Raw genomic sequence first — 21,756 nt, forward strand, 5'->3', positions numbered from 1 at the left:
ACTTTTCAGCAGGGCCTGTTGCAACAGGACAAGGGGCGATGATTTTAAACTAAAAGAGGGGAGATTCAGGCTGGACATGAGGAAGAAATTGTTGTCCCTGAGGGTGGTGAGAGCCTGGCCCAGGTACCCAGAGAGGTGGTGGCTGAACCATCCCTGGAGACATCCCAGGCCAGGCTGGACGGGGCTCTGAGCAGCCTGAGCTGGTGAAGATGTCCCTGCTCATGGCAGGGGGGGCACTGGGGGAGCTGGGAAGGTCCCTTCAACACAAACTGTTCTGTGATTCTATGACAATGAGCGGGGTGATGGCTGGTCCTCCTGGGGGTCTGGATGGAAAAGTTGGAGCTGCTGCCTTCACTCAGCAATCCCCAGAACAGGGAGGTGGCAGCAGCTCAGGGCATCTCTCATGGAGCCGCAGACACGTTTTCCTTCCTTTCCTGTTGTCTGTGGCAGGAATCAAGCAGCAGAAACCTCACACAGCTTCCTACACCTTGTGGAGGGGATGGGGCTGTTCTCCTTCCTTACAGCCCTGCACCCCAAAACCATCCGTTCCTGAAGGTCTACAGGGATGTCCACACCCCCAAACCACCCCTTCCCAAAGGTCCTGAGAGATGCCCAGCAGCATAGGGGTGGCAGGGGACTGTGAGCATCCCTCCTTGCCCCGCAACCACCAGAACACTCACCGGGCAGGCTGCTGTTCACCAGCTCCAGGTACCGCTCCACGGAGGTGAGGATCTTGTAGCCAGCGCTGTTGACCAGCACGCGGGGCGGTAGGTCCCGCTCATAGGCCTGAGCAGAAAAAGATGGTCACGGATAACAGGGAGCACGGCCACACCACTGCAGTGATGGGGTGTCCCCCTCTGGAGCTGTCCCCACTGGAGATGGGTGACAGGGTGATGTCCCTCACCAGTTTGTTCTCATAAAGGACCAAGCCGTAGTTGTGCGGGACCACGCAGAAGCGGTTCCTCCACTTCTTGTTCTCCTCGACGTACTGGAAGAGGTTGCCAGAGTAGATGACGTGGTCCTCCAGTGGGACCTGTGGGCAGGAGACACATGGTGGGTGGCACATGGGTGGTGGGGTTCCCAGCTGGGTATCCCTTCATCCTAGGGTCACAGCCTGGCATGGGGAGCTCAGCAAGGTCCATTGGTGGTGGTTCGGGTGGGGTTTTCTGCATTAGGGCTATGCTGAGTGTCTCTGTGTTCACCACTTGATCATCTCCTATAGCATTGCAAATTTAGATGCCTCAATAGGTGTGTCTGTGTGACAACCTGGGGGTTCCACATGCGCAGCCCTAGAAAACCCCAGAGTGGCTGTTCATACAGCAGCTAAGTTGCACATGGTCACCATGATGGTGGTCACACCTTTGTCCATGTCATCTCCTTCCTGGGAGATGACGCACCAAGCTCTGCTGAGTGACCTGAGCTCGCTTGGCCAAGCGGCAGTTCAGGGCAGAGCTTCCATCAGCGATTCCCAACCTTAGCACTCAGAGAAGGGAACGGAGCTGGTGAGGGGCTGGAGCACAAGTGTGATGGGAGCGGCTGAGGGACCTGGGGCATTCAGCTGGAGAACAGGAGCTGAGGGGAGACCTTCTGATCTCTGAACTGCCTGAAAGGAACTTGGAGCCAGGGGCGGTCGGGCTCTGCTCCCCAGGAACAAGCGCCAGGAGCAGAGGAAATGGCCTCGAGTTGCACCAGGGGAGGTTGAGTTTGGATGTGGGGAACAATTTCTTCCCCAAAGGGCTGTGGGGCATTGGAACAGGCTGCCCAGGGAAGCGCTGGAGTCACCATCCCTGGAGGGTTGGACAGACAGAGATGAGGTTCTCAGGGACATGGGGCAGTGCCAGGGGTGGGTTAATGGTTGGACTTGATGATCTTGAGCGTGTCTTCCAACCAAAATGAAAATAATTTTATGGTTCTATGATTCAACTACTGCCATTTCCCCAGCCTGGGGTAGGCAGCACCATTCCTGGTGCTCCTCAGTAGTGGCCATCAGCCAGAAGATCCTGCCGAAGTGCAGGTCAGAGGCAAGCTGCAAATGGCAGGAACCTTTGCATGGGCTCCCAATGGGACGCGGAAGAGGAATTGCAAAAATCCACCCCACAGAGCTCAGCACCAGACGATGCTCGAATGCTCTGGGCTTCACGGAGGACCAACAACAGAAACAGGCTGAGGACATCCCGTGTTCCTGAGCACCTCCTGTGATGAGCAGCCCGTCGCCAGCCCCTTTTGGCCCACATGCCGGCAGCCTTTACACCATTCCAAACACAGGCTGGCTGAGCAAGCCAAGAATTTGTCCCAAGAATTTTTATGATCCCAGGAACATAAACAAGAGCCGAGAGCTCTCGTGAGGGAGGGATCGTGCAGCAGCCGCCTCTCCTGCCGTGGCCACCCACCATCCACCATGGTGGCCATCAAGGGGGACCAGCCAGGCCATGGGTCCCACCATGCACCCAGCAGCACAACCTTTCCCTCTCTGCATCTCCTGGTTCACAGACACCCCATTGCCTCCTCCCAGCCCCCGCACACCCTTGACTTGCAGGGAGGTCTGAGAGCAGCTTGGCTCAGCAAACAGGCTGACAGCACCTCGCTGCTCTCTCCTGCTTTCCAAAGCCCTGGGAAGGGGGAGAAGAAGCACAAAGCCCTGTGGGGCTGGGGGACAGCGGGAGCGATGAGACCCTCAACTCCGAGGCCACCACCCAGGATAGGGACAGAAAGGTGGTGCCAGTTCTGGGAGTCCCCATCAGCATCTCACTGGGGTGGCTCATCCAAGGAGAAATCATTCCATATAAATGAGTTTCAAAAGTGCTGCCCAAGGCACATGAAGCCCTATGGACTGTCTGCTAATGACATAAAATCCAGGCTGAGCCCTGATGTAGGTCCAGGGGATGCTTGGATGGGGAATGGCTGCTCGTGGCCATGAGCATCACAGAGTGTCCGTCCCTTCCTTGCACACCCTCCTTGCCCGGGGGAGGCACCGAGGCAGCACCACCCAACCCCGGCAAATATTTGGGACAGGCAGGTATGTGCCAAATTGCCAGGCTGGGCAGGTTGGGGATGGCACTGCCTGCATCCCTGCTGCGGGGAGGGGGAGCCAGGTGGGGAAAGTCTGGGTACATTGGCTCTGGGGCTCAGTCAGGAGAGGCTGTTATGAGAAGAGACAATGCTTGGGGACAGTTTTCAGGGGTGCTGCTGAAGAAGCCAAAAGTGGAAACATTTATTCCTTGCTCTCATTGCTGCTGCTTCTTGCTGCCATTTCAGGTGACCAAGGCACACTGTGGACCCCAGCGCAGCTGGTCCCCTCCACCCAGGAGGGCCACCAGCCCCTGGTATCACCTCTGAGCACCATGTCCCCACAGAGATGGCAAGAAAAAAAAGGTATGAAATAAATAAAATAAATAAAACAAATGTTAGATCCCAGCTAGACCTACTCGAGGCCTGGGAGAACACTTCCCTGCATCTTCTTGACTTTTTGGGCATATTTGGGGAGTGCAAAGCCCAGCTGGAGGAGATGCTCTCCCCAGCTCCTTGCAGAGCCACCCCACAGACATGCAGGTCCCAGGGTGTTTGGAGCCCCCGTACATTCCAGTGACAACGTGAGGACCCCAGCAGAAGACGGGCAGCAGATGGGACAAGAGGAATGTCCCATTTATACGCTGGTGTTTCCAAAGGCTTGCAGGGCGTCCCTGACCTCCCTGCCTTGCCGCCGTTCCCCAGACATTCCAGGGCTGCTTGATGGAGCTTTTAAATGAAGCAACCAACCTTGGGAGGGAGGTACACCCTGAGGGGGGGCTGAAGGCATCTGCCAAATTGCAAGGAACCCAAGGGATGCCTTGCCCAGGACACCAGGCTCCCGGATCCTGCCTGGGAACCTCCACACCTTTATTTTGCTCCACACACCCAGAAGCTTCCCAAGGAGATGGGGCATGGCCAGGTGACACTTTTGTGGGTGAGCCAGCGAGACAACCATTGTGAGCACCCAGAGCTCCAATCTCATGGATGCAATTTCAAGATTTCTTAAGAAAACAACCCTTTAAGGCCCAGACAGAAGCAGAAGCCCATCCCCACGTGCAATCACATCTCCTCCTGCTTTCAAGGAGCACCCACAGGACAGTGGCTCCATCAACCTGGCCAGGGAGGGACCCCAAACCCTGTGTGCTGCTGAGAAGCCCCAGCTGATGTGCATCTGCCTGTGGAGGTGGGAGAGGAGGGCAGGATCCATCCCCAGGTGCTGGAACCCCCAGCAACAAGAGGGGATGCTTGGAGACCCTTTGCCAGGCAGAAGACAAATGACTGCTGGAGATCAGACTCACAGCCACCTCCTCTGCCCCCATGGGAACAAAGACACCTGCCAGGGGTTTCCTACCCCTCCCCAGGCATTTGCTTGGACCCAGGAGCAGGACAACAGCCCGGCACACCCTGCTCAGGGTGTCCCTCGGGACAGGGGGGTCCCAGGAGCTCCTGTCAGCACTGTCACCAAGCACAGCCACCCCCAGGGGCTCCAGCCATGCCCCTGCTTGATGGGTGTGGAGTGTGCTCGTTGCATGGGTTGGGAAAGAAAACCAACCCAGGGAGCCCCACGAATGGTGCCTGATGCCACGGGGATGGGCTGGACCAGTGGCACAGGGACATCCTCCTCCTGCAGGGTGGGACAGGGAGAGGGTTTGTGCCCGGGCTTTGGGGGGGACACCAGTCTGTGCTTGCTGGGCAGGGGAATGGAGCTCCCCACTGGCTCTTACCTTGCGGTGGAGTAGCTGGGCCTGTGGCCCCCCGTTGCCTTCGATCTCATAGCGGACGCTGTTGAAGAGCGCTACGCCATACTGCTCCTTGTAACACCGACAAAACTCCCCCAGCACCTTCCCCGTCCTCTCTGCAAGGGGAGAGCAGAGCCACGTCAGGCACAAGCTGGATTTGGGGGTCTTCTTGCTGCAGACCCCCCCGACATCCTGCAAGGACACCTTTCCCCCACCCACCCTCCTGCCCATCAGAGTGCAGGGGCCACCTCCCTGTCCAGCCCAGGGACTCATTTGGGGTCAGCACCATCTTTTTTTGGCCTTTCACGTTAATGCCATAGATTCCTCTCCCGGGCAGGAAATTCCTGACATTAAGCTGATTCCGGTGATGCTGACGGCTTCCCGTGCCCCTTGCGGCTCCCCAGCCCCCCTCTGACCGCCTTGGCTGGCTGAGATTGGGGGGAAGTTCCCCCCCCTTCAGCCCCAAGCATCGCTCCCCCCAAACCCTGGTGTGCCCCCGTTAGCACCATCCTCCAGCATGGCTGGGCAGCTCCAGGCCCCTCAGCAGGAGGATTTGAAGGGGAAAGGACAGCCTGGCCCCCACCATGCTCCCCATGTCACCCCCCCAGGACCCTGACCTCCAGACTGGGGTGATCCCGAGGTGCTGGGAGAGCCTGAGATGCCGTGTGCCCCCCTGCACCCCACACCAGAGGAGGTCCCGCTCCATCCTGAGGCAGAACCCTTCCCTGGCAGCACCTTGATAAAGGGGGGCATTGCAAACCCACCCCCCCAGCAGCAGGGACGATGCTTTCCCAGCCCCAGGAAAGCCTTGCTCCTCCTGGGGCAACAGCCACAGCCGGGAAATGGGGTCATCACCCTATCACCCCCATCGCCAGCACCCCAGCCCCATACACACCCCACCCCATACAGCACCCACTCTACCCTCACCCCAGCTCCAGATCCCTCCTACACCAATAACCCCATCACAAAGCATCCCAGATCCAGGAACGCAACTCCCCCCAGAGCTGCCTTTGGCACACGGAGCCTCAACTTTTGAATTTCACTCTCAACTTTGCTCCAGAGCCTGTGAAAAGGAAAGAATTTGAGTCTCCTCCAAGTATTTCTGAGGGCTCAGGCTCTGCCAGGGCGCAGGCGATGGGCGCGGGGAGGAACGGTGCTGGCTCGGCATCCCCAGAGCGGGAGCCAGCGCGATGCTGGGGGCATCGACCCAGACAAAACAGACCCTCGCGCCAGCCCCGGCACAGCTCGGCGGGAGCCAAAACCTCCCGCAGCGGCAGACCCAGACCCACGATCGCAGCCAAACCCCAGCAGCTTGCTCCAGGGTGCTGCAAATCCCCGTGGGTTGAGCAGCTCCAGAGGAAAACACCGCCTGAGGAGGGCGGCTGGGGGCAGAGAAACCCGTCCCCGAGGAGATGCTGGCACCGCGATGGGCCAAACACCACGCCGAGGCTGAAAATCCCTTTGCATTTAGGCAACCTTTTTTTTCTCAGTGAGGAATGAGACGCCTGCACGTCCCAGCAGAGAATTCCTCACCCCCGATTTTGGCATTTTCTCCTGGAAAAGAGCTCGCTCGCAGTCACGCCGCAGCTCCTGTCTGCACAACTGTGTGATCCTGGCCGGGGCGCTGGGCAGTGACGCTGACAGCTGAGATTTAAATGGACATTTTGTGGTTTCATTTCCTTTCAGCTCATGGGAAATAAAAAAAGAACCCCCAGTCCCCGGGGCGGGTGAGTCGGCTTAGTCACTCATTCTTGCCTGATTAACAACGGGGCCAATTAGGAGGGCTTAAGTAAATGGAAAAGCAAAAGTCGATGACTTGCAAACATTGAAACAAAAGATTTGCAGTCAAATATCCAAGGTGACTAAAGCTCCCCCGGCCCAGCAGGCCCCTCTGGGGTGAAAAGGGGATGCTGGCGACACTGGGCTGGCATATATTTGTTATATCAATATATAATCTAAAAGAGAAAAAAAAATCCACCCCATGGTTAATTTTTCCTATTTAATAAAATGCTGCAAATAAAAACAATATTGTAAATGGTACAAATATACCAGATAGTACAATTTGATGACAGTTTTCTAAGAATATTTGTAGCGTGAAGAAAAGCTATAAACTAATATTTCTTGGCTAGTTTTTCATTGTCTTGAACAGTCTAAGCAGAGCTGACAGTCCCCAAGCAGCCAGGGGACAGCGCGGACTCCAGGACATCCCTCTGGTTCCTGGCAAGGGTGGGGGGAAGCCACCAGCTCCGTGGTGGCAGAGGGGTGACCACAACCACCACCTGGCTCAGCAGGAGCCCCAGTGCCAGCACCTCTGGGCACAGGCTCCATCTTTCCCGCCGTCCCTCCCCATGACTAAGACACACGTGGCGGCTGCAGGCAGAGATAAAGGGGCTCTGTCTGCAGCAGCTGCACACAGAGGGGCAGAAAAAAGGGCGCTGGGCACCCCAGTGCTGGGCAAACCCCTGAGGTCAGGCTGGACACAGGGCTGGGGGGGATGCAGGGAGCAAGGAGAGTTATCTCATAGATATCCGGGTATCTCATAGAATCATGGAACCGTTTGGGTTGAAGGGACCTTTGAAGCTCCCCCAGTGCCCCCCCTGCCATGAGCAGGGACATCTTCACCAGCTCAGGTTGCTCAGAGCCCCGTCCAGCCTGGCCTGGGATGTCTCCAGGGATGGTTCATCCACCACTTCTCTGGCTACCTGGGCCAGGCTCTCAGCACCCTCAGGGCCAACAATTTCTTCCTCATGTCTCGCATGGTCTGGCTATGTCACATCCCTGCCAGATCCCCAGGGACCCACACAGCCACCCACCCACCCAGCACCCCCACTGCGAGGACACCCTGACAGTGGGATGGAACAGGCAGCACAGGTTTGTCCTTGTCCTGGGTGACGCCCAAGGATCATGGAGCCTGAGGCTTGTCTGGGCGAAACCAGCCTGGAGAGGCAGCTCCTGCTCCTGCCACCCCCTCAACCGGTCGTGCCACTGCAGCTATCACCAGTCACAAAGCCGTGCACAATGGCATGGACTGGCCGGGAAGGTGACAACCCCTGGACCAACCGGTGCTGCCAGTGTTGGGGTTTGCACCCCCAAAGGCATGTGCAGCCTTTGCATGTAGAGAGGTCAGAGCCCGGCCACAGCAGCCCTGGTCTGGTGTCAGTCCCTTTGAAGCAGGGCAGGAGGTGGATCTCACCCTCAGAAGGACTCCAAAAGCTGCCCGAGCTGGTCCAGCAGCCTCGGCTGCCTGCGTCCTGCCCTCAGAAGCATCCCCAGCCCCACTCATGCACATCCCATGGCAGAACCCAGCTCTTATCCTGACCTTCCATATGACCAGGGCCAGTTCCAGCACCTCTTAGAGCAAAGCCAAGGGGAAAAAGAAATGAGCTCCAGGTCTCACCCAGAGACCTTATCTCCTGGAGCACAGCACATACAGCCCGACCGTGTTCTTCCCTCCAGCTGCCTGCATTTGCTGACTGTGGTTTGTATCACCGCGGTGGGGAGGTCAGGGCTCCAGAAACACCATCCTGGCACCTCTGTCTTGCAGAGAGCCCCGTCAGCAGGAAGGCATGGCCAGAGCTCATTTTCCTCGTTACCCTCAAAATCATGTGAAAATGAGAGTGATGCTTTAAATAGTCCAGGCCACGGCCGGCAGAGTCAGCAGATCTGGCAGTGGGGATGTCAGATCTTGCACAGGTTTTGCTGCAAAGTTTTCTCGGCCCCCATTCAACAGCGTTACCCTTCCTGCTCTCCATCCTCTCAATGCATCCATGACCTATGGAGGTATCTGCAGGATCAGGGCTGTTGCAGCATCACAGCACGTCCCAGGTGGGACAGAGCCCAGCAGGGACAGGAACGTGGCTCAGCACAGGTGGTTCCCCAGAGCTGGAGACCAGCTTGGGTTCCCCCAGCACTGGGCAGGCTCTGTCGGGGATGCTCGGCAAAGCTGCTCTTCAGATGAGCATCCCCCTGTATCCCTTCAAAGATGACTGATCAGCTGAGGTTGTTTCTAATGTAGCAGGAACTTGAGTGGGCAGCAAAGGGTTAATGCATAAGCAGAAAAGGTAGGGGAGGGTGCACTGCTCCTCTGCACCCAAAACAGCCAGCACCCCTCTGGGGACACAGAGCTGCCTCCTGTCCCTTGGGCTGTCCCCTGGGGCATGGCCACCACTTTTGTGTCCCCTCAAGGGCCAGGAGCGGGTCCCCAAGCCCTGAGCAGGGTGGCATCGCTGCAAGTGTGCATGGCCAGGGGGGAGCACCCAGGGGACGGGGTTCTCCCAAATGCACCCCATGGGGTACAGGGACAGCGAGGACAGGGTGCTGCAGATGAACAGCTTGTGCCTGAAGCAGCACATGTATCCACAAACCCCCATGCACAAACATGCGCAAACACGCACATACATGCACACACACACCCCGCCATGCACACTTACACATACACCCCCATGCACACACTCATGCCCACACACGCCCTTGCACACTCCTACACACGCATACCCCCCCACCAGGAGAGGCTGAAGGCCACGTCTGACAAATCCATGCAGGAAGAGTCATCCACAACCTCACTTCAGCCCACATCCCGTTCTGCAAGCCCGAAGCCCCACATCCACACCCTCCAGAGACTGTGTCATCCCTCTGCTGCTGTTTAAATACAGTCAGAGGGGTGAGGGTGCCTTTGAAATCCCAACCCTCCCCAGGACCCCCTGGGTTTATGCAGCTGAGACGAGTGGGAGGGGGAGCAGCAGCTGGGAGGCGGGTGCCCAAGCCCTTGCGGGATGCCGCAGGGATGCCTCACCATGGCAGGGAATTTTCCCCCTGATCCAGAAAAAAAATAAGAAAATAAAGGACAAAAATCTCATTGAAGCAGAGCCCCCGGGCCAGCTGAGCCGTGGCCCCCGCACTCATGACAAAGCCTCTCCTGGCTCATTTCCCTGGCCGCCGTGGGACAGCCTGACTGACTCAGGGGGGCGGCAGGAAACCCCCAGTTCGCCCGGCCACCATGCAGGTGTCCCTTGTCCCCTCGTTGCCGGCTCAGCAAGGGGTTGATGGCACAAGCAGATGCGTGGGGGGCCATGCCTCTACCCCAGTGAAGGTCCCTCTGTGTCACAGTGGTGATCACCTGTGCCATGGTGGCAATGGCCTGTAGGACATCCCACTGGCAGGGGACGCATGAGCAGCATGTGCTGGCCTGGCCCAGCTTGCCAAGGCTGCGGGAAGGAGTTAATCACTAATTTAGCCAGTAAATGATTAGCGAGCGGGGGCAGGTTGCTGGGGAGAGTGGAGGCTCTCAGCAGCCCCGAACCAGTGACACTGACAGGGACATCCATGGGTGGCACACAGTGCCACCAGCCCACACCTCGGGGAGGCAGGAATGGACAGAAGACAATTTCCACCCAGATGAGGGCAGAAGAAAAACAAAAGTGCCCCCCCTTACCCAGCCACTGGCTGTGGGGTGCAGGCAGGGGTGCTGGTGCAAGGTGGGGGGGCACTGCCCATGGGGACACCCTGTGGCATCCTTGGCTGTCCCCAGCGTCACAGGGAGCAGCCGCCAGGCTGCCGGTTCCCATGCCCACTGTGTGAGGGGGTAGCGGAGCCACCGGCATCCTGCCTGTGCCAGGCTGGTGGGATGGGAGCCGGGCAGGACGGGCAGTGCCACCATGCATGTGACGCCTGGAATGTCACCCAAGCGCCGACTTTCCCACGCTGGCCCCCTGCCTATGCCACATCCCTCGCATCCCATTCTCGGGCTGCTCCAGCTTTTCCCAGCAAGGGAAAATGGGGACAAGGACACCGCGGGGAGGTTAATGCCACCATCACCCCTCGCAGCGGGGCTGCTCCAGCAATCCTGCACTGCTGCCTGGTCTAAATGTGCCCAGGGGTGTTCCTCGCTGCCCCTGGCCAGCCTTGTGTGCCCCAAATCCTGGCAACATGCAGACAACGACTCCGGGCATCCCCAACCAAGGGTGCACAGCACAGCAGGAACAGGGTGCACACATAGATGGGGTGCACAGCACACATGGATGGGGTGCACAGCACACACGGATGGGGTGCACAGCACACATGGATGGGGTGCTGAGCCAGACTTCAAACCAGCAGCACCCTATGAGCCCTGAGCACCACTGGAGCTGCTGAGCTGGGAGTTACCCACAGACACAAGCTGTCCCCATCAGGCACACAGCCCCGCTGCTGTGTCACCCACCCTGCCCACCGGCTCGTCCCTACACAATGCTGAGTGGGGCTTAGCGCAGGCTCATCCCTATGAGATTTTAGGAAAGGCAGTGTGACAGGGCATGTGATGGCTCTGTGCAGGCTGAGCATCAGCAACGCAGTGACAACCCGCAGAATGGACAGTGCAAGAGGTGCCACTGTCAGCGAGGATACAGAAGAGCTGCGAGTTGCTGCATCTCCCTGCAGCAGCATCTCGCAGCAACAACGGGTGCACTCGAGGGGTTAAGCCCCAGCTGGCACTTCAGGATTTTGAGAATTTGAATGAGTTCATTTCCACCCAGAAAACACAAACTCCTTCACATGGGCCTGACTCAGCCTGGCTGAGCATCCCCTGAGCATCCCCCTGGGAGGGGGTTTCCAGCACAGGCTCTCAGGGCGATCCTGGGGCTGGAGGGGACAGGAACCAGCTCCCCAACTGGGAGGACACCGTGGCAGAAAAGGGGCTGAAGATGGGCTTGTTCCTGATAAAACCAAAATCCAGGTGCTGACCCAGTATCCCTTCATATTTTCCTCCCTCATACAGACCAGGCAAGACTGAAACAGGGAAAAACAAATTGGAGTGGGGAGGAAACAAAGACTGGGGACAGTTTCCTTCCCTGCACCCAAATGCACCCTTCACAGAAACCCACCCAAAATCAGCGCGGGGTGTTGCTGCTCCAGCGTGCTATTGGGATTTAGACTGAGCTTATCTGGAACAATCCGGGAGCAGCCTGCTTCCAGTGCCTGCCCCGGCTCTTTGCTCCTTCCTCTGATGCTGGCACCTGGGACATAGCTCAGCACCAGGGGACCCGGCAGGATGGGGATCACTGCCTGGCTCCAGCACCATCCCAAAACTCATAGGAATATTTTCAGCTCGGAGGCACGGGCTGGGCTGGGGCTGAGCCGAGCAGCCGGCTGGCCTCTGACTCACGCCTTTGCGGGGAAGGGTGGGCAGGACGGGGGCTGAGCAGCAGGAAGGGATGAGGCAGCGGAGCCTCAGAGGAGAAACCAGCTGGGCCCAGGCCTGAACCGGTTGATCCTCTCTCGCCCTGCCTTTGCCAGGCTCGGCTCTGCCCCCGGATGAGTCAGAAGCACCCATGGTGCCAGCTCAGGGCTGGGGCACCCGTTGGGGACATGGCACTGCGCTTTGCCGCCTGCAAGGTGCACCCCATCACCAGCGCCCAGCACCCTGAGGCATCCCCCATCCTGACTGCTGGCAGCACCCTGTGTCCCTGTGGATGTCCCTGGGGGTCTGTCCCCACCGTGGCAGCACCCACCCCGTGGCCCAGCACCGCACCCAGCCGTGGCGGTTGCACCATGGCCGCACCACAGTTGCACCACGCCGCTCCCCTCCCAGCCCCGAGCAAACAAACTTGCCGACACGGAGCCGCACTCGGCGCTGTTGCGGCCAGATCTAAAGCAGCCCACGGAACCCACGGGGCCGAAAACGAAGCAGAACATTCAGCAGCGGCTCCTCAGCCTTAGAACAGAATAAAAATCCTCGACTGCGCTTCGGACACCTTTCACCCGCTGCTCCTGCGCCCCAGTCCCAACCACAAAGCTGGACTCAGCCCCCTGCATCAGCCCCACAGCTCGGGGCGCATCCAGCCCAGCAGACAAGGGATTAGCGCCTGGCTACGTGCCGGCGGGTGTTTGTGGATGCTGGTCTCCTGCTGCTCCCCGGGAACAAGGCTGCTGCGGGGCTGTGTGCAAGGAATGTCCATGTGCATAACAAACAGCGTTCGGAGCCTTTGAACGTCTCTGGAGAAGCCGGTCAGGGCTGGACTGAGCCCAGCGTGAGACGACTGCCCTGAACCTCCCTGCACAAACAGCCTCCGAGGGATGGGGGCAGGAGGAGTCCCCTCCCTGCCCACTCAGCCCTGCCTGATCCCGGCAAGACCCTCCTGCCCCATTCCTTCTCCTTTACCTTCAGGGGTGATGCTTCAAAGCCACGGGGGCACAGGTGCCCACACAGCACCCCAGCTGGGCTAAACCCACCCCATGTTAAAGTGCCACCTGCCTGGTGGGCACAGCAACCAGGTTCGAGGCCACCAGAAGAGGTGACTGCACGGGCAGAACAGTCGGGAGACATCCCACGGGCAGGGAAGTGGCTGTGGGGAGGTGAAGCATCCCCATGGAGCAGACTGGATCAAGCTGGGTACCACCCCCAAACCCCACGCTGGACCAGGACCCACTGCCCTCATCCCAGCTGCAGTCGCATCATCCCACATGTCTCATGCCCCAGAGACCCATCAGTGTCTGGCCAGGCTGGAAAAGAGCTGCCAGCCCTTTGGCGCTCACCCCAGTCTGGTGCTGCCCCACAGCAGGGTGGGACACACCATCACCCCTCCCCAGATAAGGCCCTGCTCATCTGCCAGCACCAGCCTGGCAGCATTGCACCCACTCCGGCATGGTGCCACCTCCACTGCGGCCGAGCCAACACCAGAGAACAGGCAGTGGCGCTGTGGGGGTGCACCGAGAGCTGCAGGAACAGGGGGGTTCCCAGGGCAAAGGGGTCAGATCAGACTTGGACATCCCTGGGTCTGTCATGTTCCGGGTGCCAGGGACAGCAGGGGGTGGGTGTTCCTTGCTCTGGGATGCCCCAGCAAACGCTTCTGTGCTCGGCAGGGGACAAGCAGCCGGTCCCCTCATGCCCCTGTGCCCAGCGCAGGGAGAGGAGCTGATCCTGGCACACTCTCTCGCCGCTGAGCTGGCTGGTGACAGCGGGAAACCCAATCCAGCACAGCGGGAGGAGGGCAAACAAAGACTTTTATGTACATCCACAAAAAACAAAAACCAAGAGGTATTTGAACAAAACAGCCCCGAGACTCTGCTGGGCTCTGTCGCACGAGACAGAGCAGCCTGGCCTCCTGAAGCCATGGCAGGACAGAGGGGCTCCACCTGCCCCACAGCACCCATCCCGCACCACGTCCCCGCGCCTGTTCCCTCTGCCCCACGGAGGGCAATGCCCCAGCTCAGGGTGGCCATGGGATCAGTGTCTCCCAAAGTTGAGGATGCTCCAGAAGCACCATGGTTCCTGGTGAACTGTGGATGTCCCCTGATGGTGGGCACCTGCCCAACAGGGCTGGCAACTAGTGCCACGCAGCACAGAGCATCACCAGCGTCTTCCTCACTGCAGGAGGATGGGCAGAGTAAAGCAGCCTCTAGGAGAGAGCCAGACACTCTTGACAGGATGTCCCCAAGGCAGGAATGTTCCCAATGTGGGGACACTCCCAAGGCAAGGCTCTGTCCTTGTCGCAGGTGATGCTCTGCATGCGTTGGAAGCAGAGGAAGGGGATCAGGATACTTCCCATGGCTGAACCATCATCACTTTGGGTACCTGGGAGCTGGCAGCCCTGCTCTGCTGCCCCACGTAGTGGCACTGAGGTCACCCCAGCTTTGGGGCATGTCCCTTGATGCAGGGAAACCCATCAAGGGACATCACGCATATTGCTGAGCAGAGCTGGCAGAGGGAGCCAGGACAAGTGTCCCATGCCCCAGGAGCCACGAATGCAGCAAGAAGGGAAGGAGGTCCTGCCCTGGCTCCCCTGCCAGCTCCAGGGCAGAGTGTCCCATCCATCCCTGCTGTGTGGGGACATCCCATTGTGGGGACTCCTATAGCAAAGGGATCCAAGCTCCCCAGAGCAGGGCTGGGGACAGATCCTTGCCGGAGAAGGGCAGGAGGGCACAGAGAAGGGCATCGCGCTCTACCAGCCGGAGCTGGGACTTGTGCTGAATGCTGCTGCCCTTTCCCTTTGAAAAAGGGGAAAAGGTGGAGTTTTACTCCTTCCTCCCCCTCCGCTCCGGGCAGGCTGGGAGGAAATCTGCTTGTTGTGAGCATCGGGCTCTGCTCTGCCCCTTCCTCCCCACTGGCCCCTCAGCACTGGGCTCCCCACAGAGCTGCTATGGGCACATCCAGGCACGGGGTAGGGCTGGGGGCACAGCCTCTGCCAGCAAACGTGGGGTGATGCCTTCTGCAAAACTGGGTGGTGGGACCAGACCTGGGTCCTGCAGGGGCAAAGCGGCTGCTCAGCCCCGTGCTGGGGTGCTCACATGCCTTCAAACTTCACGCTGGCAAGCTCCCGTGGACAAGCATCCCTGGAGCCCTCCAGTCTCCCTGCCTGCTGGAAAACTCTGAGACACTGAGCCCGGGGTCCTGGTGCTGTGGGAGGCAAGAGCCCTGTTCTGCAAGCAGACAGCTCTTGAGATTCCCCCCACCTCCCTGCCCATTGGAGCAGCGGCCTGCGGGGTTGTGAAATAAAGCCTGATGGCAGGATGCTGTAAGAGGGATGGAAATGGGGAGGGTGGGTCCGATGCCACTCCCTCCCCATGGGCTCGGACCAGGCTCCTGGGTGTGTCCATAGGACCCACCACCCATTGCATCCCTATGGACCAGGGCTGTCTGCACACCTTCCCTGGGCTCTTACGGTGGCTGTTTCAGTGACCGTCCCCCACCCACATGGCACCTTTGCTGTTCCTAGCGTGAGGCTGGACCTGGAGCACCATGGCTACAGCAGGGCTAGAGGTGGGAGCCAGCAGCTTGTTGCAACCTGCCATGAGGCTTGGGAGCCCTTCAGTCCCTAGGAGGGTGGGATAGAGCTGACAGGGGTGTGCCGAGCCTCCCTGGGCTCTCAGCCAGCCTCTGCTGCAATCTGGGGATGGGGGGAGGCAAAGGCTTGGGAAACCCCAGCTCTTGGCTGTGCTTCCCTTGCAGGGTCCCTGCAATGGGAACGGGAATGTCTGACACTGCAGTGGGGGGGATCCTGCTCTATAGGGTGCTATTCTGTTCTGGGGATGACCCAGAAGAATGGCAGCAATGCCAGCTCTGCTCCTGCTCCCAGGCAGAACAGAGATGCCCTCCCTAAGTACCCCAGTGTGCTCAAGGCAATGCTTTTGGATAAGCCCTTGCTGGGGGAGGCCGGAAAAGACTCCCCAGGAGGGACGGCAGCTTCTGCTCCAGGGCTGGAGGGCTCCTACCGCCTGCCCATGCGGGAGGGCCACCGACACAAGAGGCCCCCACAGCGGGTGATGTCCCCTGCCCCGACACGCTGGCTCCGAGCGAGCCCCATGCCCTGACACGACGGCTGCAGGTAAGCCCTGGCTTGCCAGAACCAGCCCTTCCCCGCTGGCAGGGAGCCCTGACATGCCAGGGGAGTTATTTATTTCACGATGAAAGAAGACACACTCTTCTTTACGAGAAAGCACTCCACATCTCCAGCACATTGCAGTGCCGATCCCTCGGAGCCTCCCTGCATCCGTCCCACCCCAGGGCAGGGTGAGGTTTTCATCCTCAAGACCAACCCCAGAGCCCAACACCAGCAGCCACTGCCTCACGTGCTGGTTGGAGCTGAGCTGCGGCCATGGCAAGGAAATGAGTGTCGTGATTCAGGAAGCCACAGCAGTCTCCCCCCCCAGCACACCACAGCCAGACACTTTTCCGTGTTTGCTGGGCACCCCCAGACCCGACCCCACAGCCCATCCTGTTGGCACCCAGCTTCGTAGCAGGAGAAGGATGCTCCTCGGTGACGCTGGGGACAAGCAGCCACTGATGCTCCACAAGTGTCATTGGAGAGGAAAGGATGTGGGTTCAGCACCAGGGGTGAGGCTCAGTGTCACCTCTGCCACCATTGCGTGGGCTGGTGTCTGTAGGAATTCCCACCCCAATTAACAGCTGATTTATTCACAAATTAACGGGCTGGTGACTCCCTGGAGATGCCAGAACGAGGTGTGAGTTCCCAGGAACCCTCCCTGCTCTGCCGCCCACCTTCCCATCCCTCTGGCTGCAGAAACATCCGGCATCTCCTGCCACATCCCTGGGCTCTCCCATCCACCCAGGACCACCAGCCCCACGGGACAGAACCAACCAGCTCCTGCCACCCCCTAAAGAAGGTGACCATGGGGCTGGGACGCACCAGAGGAGGAGTTATTCCAGCATGGGGGAAGAACTTCACCCAGCCCCTTGCTCAGGGTACCTATTGCCCCAGACAAGAGGGGACACTGTGCAAAAACCTCAAGGCACCCGGTGACATCTTGGCTTTCCCAGGACCCCTGGCAGGACACCCTGCACCAGCCACCCTCATGTCCCCAGGCGATGGTGGCCGTGCTGGGCATCCTTGTGCACGGCGTGAGAGCCAGTCCCTGCTCCAGCCCACAGAGCACATCGGGAGCAACTCCCTACCCACATTTGGGAGGAAGAGGAGGAGGAAGCAGCCAAAGGGTGTTGACAAACAAGCTGGGTGACTCACGCCAGGACAATGTCAGAAGCAGGGTGGCAGAAGGAAGCACTTACTGGCTGCCCCATCACAACTGCTCCTCAAGCCCATACATGGTCGTGGAGACCCCGGAGAAAGGGAGGCAGGAGCTGCTGGTAGCACTGCCTGACAACCACCCTGTTGTAAATCACATCCCCCAACTGCCCCATCAGCCCCAGCACAGTGGGACATCCCTGGGCAGGGATGCTGCCCACACACCTGGTCCAGCAGCAGGAGGATGGTCCAGTCCCACCAGCGGGAGGAAAGACCATGATCCTGAGCCACCAACAAACAAGTCACGTGTGTGTGGCTTGTGACTTTTAAGAGATGTTGACATCAGCCTCACCGCAGCCACCACCACGTGGGCTGGCACAAAGCACGGGACCTTCGCAGCATGGCTGTGATGGCAGACGGGACCACACCATGCATGGCATGGGAAGGCTTTTTTTCATCTCCTTCCTGCCTTTAACCCTCCTGCAATGCTGACAGCTCTGCACCCAGCAGGGAGAAAAAGACCTGGCCCAGGCTCTCCCCATATCCCTGCAGCACCAGGATTTGCTGTGTGTCCAGCCAGTGCAGTTCTGCTGCTGCATGGGGGCTGCGGCCATGGGGAGCATCACCAAGCCCAGAGATCCCCCGTCCCTCCTGTAATTAGGGGTCACATCAGCCTGGGCAGCTCCTCCAAAGTCGCCAAAACTGGGAGGACAACTGGGACAAGTTTCTTGGAGAAAGGATGGATCCCTCCCCGGGTGCCGGCAGGAGCAGCAGCGGTGGAGAACAGGCCAAGCGAGGCAGGAAAACCCGGAGTTTTCCCCGCCACGTTGCTTTGCATGCCTGACAGCAAGTCATGCCTTGCCTGCCGGGTTACGGCCCCTCCCAGCTCTGGGGGCTCTGCACCCAGCGAGGAGCCCGAGCAGAGAGGTGCTTAGTGAACCCAGTAGGCTCCAGTCTCTCCCAGGGAGGTGTCCCAGTACAGCTGTGGGTCCCCCTACTCACCCTGAGAGCTCAGAGCTGCAGCACGGCTCAGGACAGGTACCAACTTAATCTCCATAATCCTATTTCACAGGAATATTATTTCCCCCATGAAAACTTGTCTGCAGCTCACACAGGCTGAAATCCCCCTGTGTAACAGCTCAGTCCCTGCCAGGGTGCAGCTGTCCAGCCTGGCCTTGCAAACACCTCATTTCTGGCCCAGCAAGACAGATTCCTGCATAGGAAACCCAGCTGAGCCTCTCCCTCCTTGTTATTCTTCCCAGGCTCTTCAGGATTAAGACCACAGGGCTTGGACAGGGAGCAGCCTCTGTGTAGGAGAACTAGTAAGTTAAGGGGAGATTCAGGATGTGCTTTGAACCCAACCATGCTGCGGAGAGCAAGACTCGACACCATGTCACGCACAGACTGGATCGGCTGCCTTGAGCTTTAACTGTGCGCCACGAAAACCCCACAGCATGTTACAAGCTCGCCTTCAAAGTTCGCAAACCTGCTGGCGTCCTGCTGAGCCACATACCACGTAAGCATTCCTGACAGCGTCCCAGGACAGCGGGGCCTGGCCAGCATCAGGTGGGCTCCACCGTACACCATAAGACATCAAGCCCGTGTGCCGGTACCCCGGCAGCTGCACCCCGCTGCTCCATCAGTGCCAGACCCACAGCAGCTTTTTCCCCAAAGACCTTGGGGAAAAAGGACTTCAAAGCCACTCCCGTGGCTTTATGGCGGAGACAGAGGAAAGATATTGCAGAACCACCTCCAAAACTCGGTGATCCCCGAGCTCCCAGCAAGGTGCACAAGGTCCAACATGAAGCCACCCGATGAGACGCAGCTTTGCAGGGGGGTTGCTTAAGCCAGCGGACAGCAGGGTTTTTCAGCCTGGGGAGCTGAAACCGAAGCACAAAAGGGCTCAGAGGTCAAGTCTTGCCTGCTCAGGAGCCCCAGGGAACGAAGCGCCCGCATCACAAGTGACGCAAGGCGGCTCAGGGCGGGGGGGCACGGCACCCCGACGGAGGGGTGACCCCACTTATGGGGGTCAAGCATGTCACCGCAGGCGCTAATTAGCAGCCCTGCCCTCCCCAGCCATTGCTTCGCACAAAACCGTGACTGTACCGACGCCGTAATCCCACGTTCCGTGATTCCGGGGCGGCACTGACCAGACATCCTGCGCCGGGCAGACGTCCCGGGACGGCTGGGATCTCAATAACCACATTGTCACCCTTTCCCATCCCACGGTGGCGGGGGAACTGCTGTGTCCTGCCCGTGCTGGGGCATGCTGGGGTACCCCAGGGGTGCAGCCAGTCCTTTCCCCTACCCCAGAACTCTCCCCCAGCATTGCTAAGAGGGAGAAAGTTCATCTGCCGGCCCAGCCCCAGCAAACCCCATGTTGACAGTGGTTTCCCTGCACAGGACCCGGCTTGCCGGCATCTCTCCGGAGCGCAGCTCCCCCCTTCCCTCCCCGCCGCCCGGGGAAGCTCAGCGCACGAACACGCTCCCCGGTCGCCGGAGCCAACACAAACACCCCCGGCACAACCCAGCCTTTCATTTGGGAGGCAGACAGGCACCTCGGCTGCCTCCCTCACCGCCCCCCCCCGCCCCGGGCTGTGCCCAGCCAAGGGGACAGGCAAAAACACAGGGAAACTGCAACGTGATGGAAAGAAAGAAAGAGAAAGAAAAAGTTGAAAGTGCGGGAGAGAGGGGAAGAGCAGCCGGGGGACCCTCGGGAACACGGGAGGTGTGTCCCCCCCGCATGGACTGAGAAGAAGCATGGGGACAACCCGGGTGGGATACGTGGGGAGCGCGCCCGGGGCTCACCCGCGATGTACTGGCGGCGACCCTCGTCCAGGTGCGTGGAGACCACATCTCCCATGGCGAGCGGAGCCGGCCGGGCCGGGCGGCGGCAGGAGGAGGAGGAAGAGGAGAAGAAAGAGGAGGAGGAGGAGAAGGAGGAGGAAGGCCGCGCCCGGGGCGGTCAGGCAGCGCGGCGCCCCATGGCAGCCCCAGCCCGGCCACTCCTCCCGCACCGCCCCGCTGCAGCCGCGCCAGCACCCCCCGCCTCCTCCTGATAATTAGCCGCTCTAATTTGCTGGCTGGGGGATGGGGGTGGCTCAAGGAGAGCGGTTGTGCCACCCCCCCCACCCCGGGGTGCTGGGAAGCCCCCCCAGCTTATTGGCATCGCTGTGCCACGTCCCTCCTCACCGCACACAACGGGGGGACCCTGCCAGCCCCCGCGACTGCTGGCGCCAGGGAAACCATCCCTGTCTTGGCACCGGCCTCCTCCGCTCCTGACATTGCTTCACGGGGCGATTGCAACACCCGCTCCTCCCTTTCTACCTGCGCCCTCACGCCCAGGTCCTCAGCAGCCGCGACCTTGAGCTCTGCTCGATGCCAAGGTGAAGGGCGGCCGAGGAGCGGAGCAGAGCGGGAGGCGGGCGAGGGGCCCCGCTCCTCCCCGGTCCCCCGGCCAGCCCTCATCATATGGGAGAATGGCATGGAAAAACTCAAGTTGCCTTAAAGCACTCTCTGGCCATGGATTCTGGACCAGGAGCTGTTTGGTCCCACTCTCCCAGGGTAGGGCAAGCCAGGAGAAGGATGGCACGTCCCAAATCGACCAGCATCACTGGTGAGCTGGAGGGTACACTCAAAATGCAATACTAGAACCAGTAACGAGGTACCAGTCTTGCAAAATTCCCTTAACACACACACACACACACACACACACACACACACACACACACACACACACACACACACACCATTGGGGCTGAAAATCCCCTGCCCGGATCCGTAGGGTGCTGCTGGGTGGCGGGTGAGCACGCAGACCCGGGGCTGCTCCCCCAGGGAGGGAAGAAGCAGCCGGGGCTGGGCAGCTGGAGGAAGCGGTGGAAAAGCTCCTCCTTCCCCTGCTGTTGCTGTAGCTCCTTTCCCAGGAGCAACAGGCGGAAACAGCCCTCGTAGGATCCTCGGCGAGCTGCCTGTGCAGGATCCGGCCGGAGGAAAGGCCTTGGCTGTACCGATTCCAGAGCCCTGGGCACAGCGAGCAGCCGGGGTGTGACCAAGGGGGGAAGAGGAGGAGGAAGAGGGAGGACGTGGCAGCGTGGCCAGAAAGCTCAGGCTGTTCCCAGCTGCAGGGCGGCTCTGGGAACTCTGTGCTGAGGTGCTTCCCTGCCTTGGGATTGCTCTGGACCCTGGATGCTTCTGTGCCACTGGGAGCTCAGGCTGGTCTAGGCAAAGCTTGGCTTAACCGTGGCCAGGTTGCTTGGCTAGGTCTAGGCTATCTGGGGTGGAAATAGCTCTGAGGTTGTGCCGTGAGTCTTTTCCTGGGCTGGACTGTTTACCCGGCGGTGGGAGGGAGGAGTGGAGGTGGCCAGCCCTGCAGTGAGGCATCCTGTTTATCCTGCCCAAAATAGCTCTTCTTGGCTGGCCACAGGCTGCTGGGCTGGGGAGGGGGCCAGGAGGCTGCTCACAGCTCTCCCTGCCAGCAGCCACCAGCCCTGTCCCGAAATGCTGCCCACCACCCGCCTGGCACTAACACCCATGTGGGGAAGGACCAGGGGCTCCTTCAT

General features: G+C 59.7%; 1 protein-coding gene across 1 annotated transcript in view; it reads right to left on the reverse strand.

Annotated features, from left to right (window-relative positions):
* Positions 1–20,185, reverse strand: part of NIBAN2 (niban apoptosis regulator 2) — a 31,094-nt gene extending 10,909 nt beyond the window's left edge. The window contains exons 1-4 of the mRNA XM_082067658.1: positions 20,006–20,185; positions 4,734–4,864; positions 905–1,033; positions 681–786 (exon numbers count right to left, since the gene is read on the reverse strand). Coding sequence (XP_081923784.1) covers positions 681–786; positions 905–1,033; positions 4,734–4,864; positions 20,006–20,060 — 421 coding nt within the window. The 5' untranslated portion in view covers positions 20,061–20,185. The remainder of the gene's footprint in view (positions 1–680; positions 787–904; positions 1,034–4,733; positions 4,865–20,005) is intronic.
* Between the last annotated feature and the right edge of the window lie 1,571 nt (positions 20,186–21,756).

The sequence above is a fragment of the Streptopelia decaocto genome (genome assembly GCF_964273445.1).
Source record: "Streptopelia decaocto genome assembly, chromosome: 17".
NCBI classification, from domain to species: Eukaryota; Metazoa; Chordata; class Aves; order Columbiformes; family Columbidae; genus Streptopelia; species Streptopelia decaocto.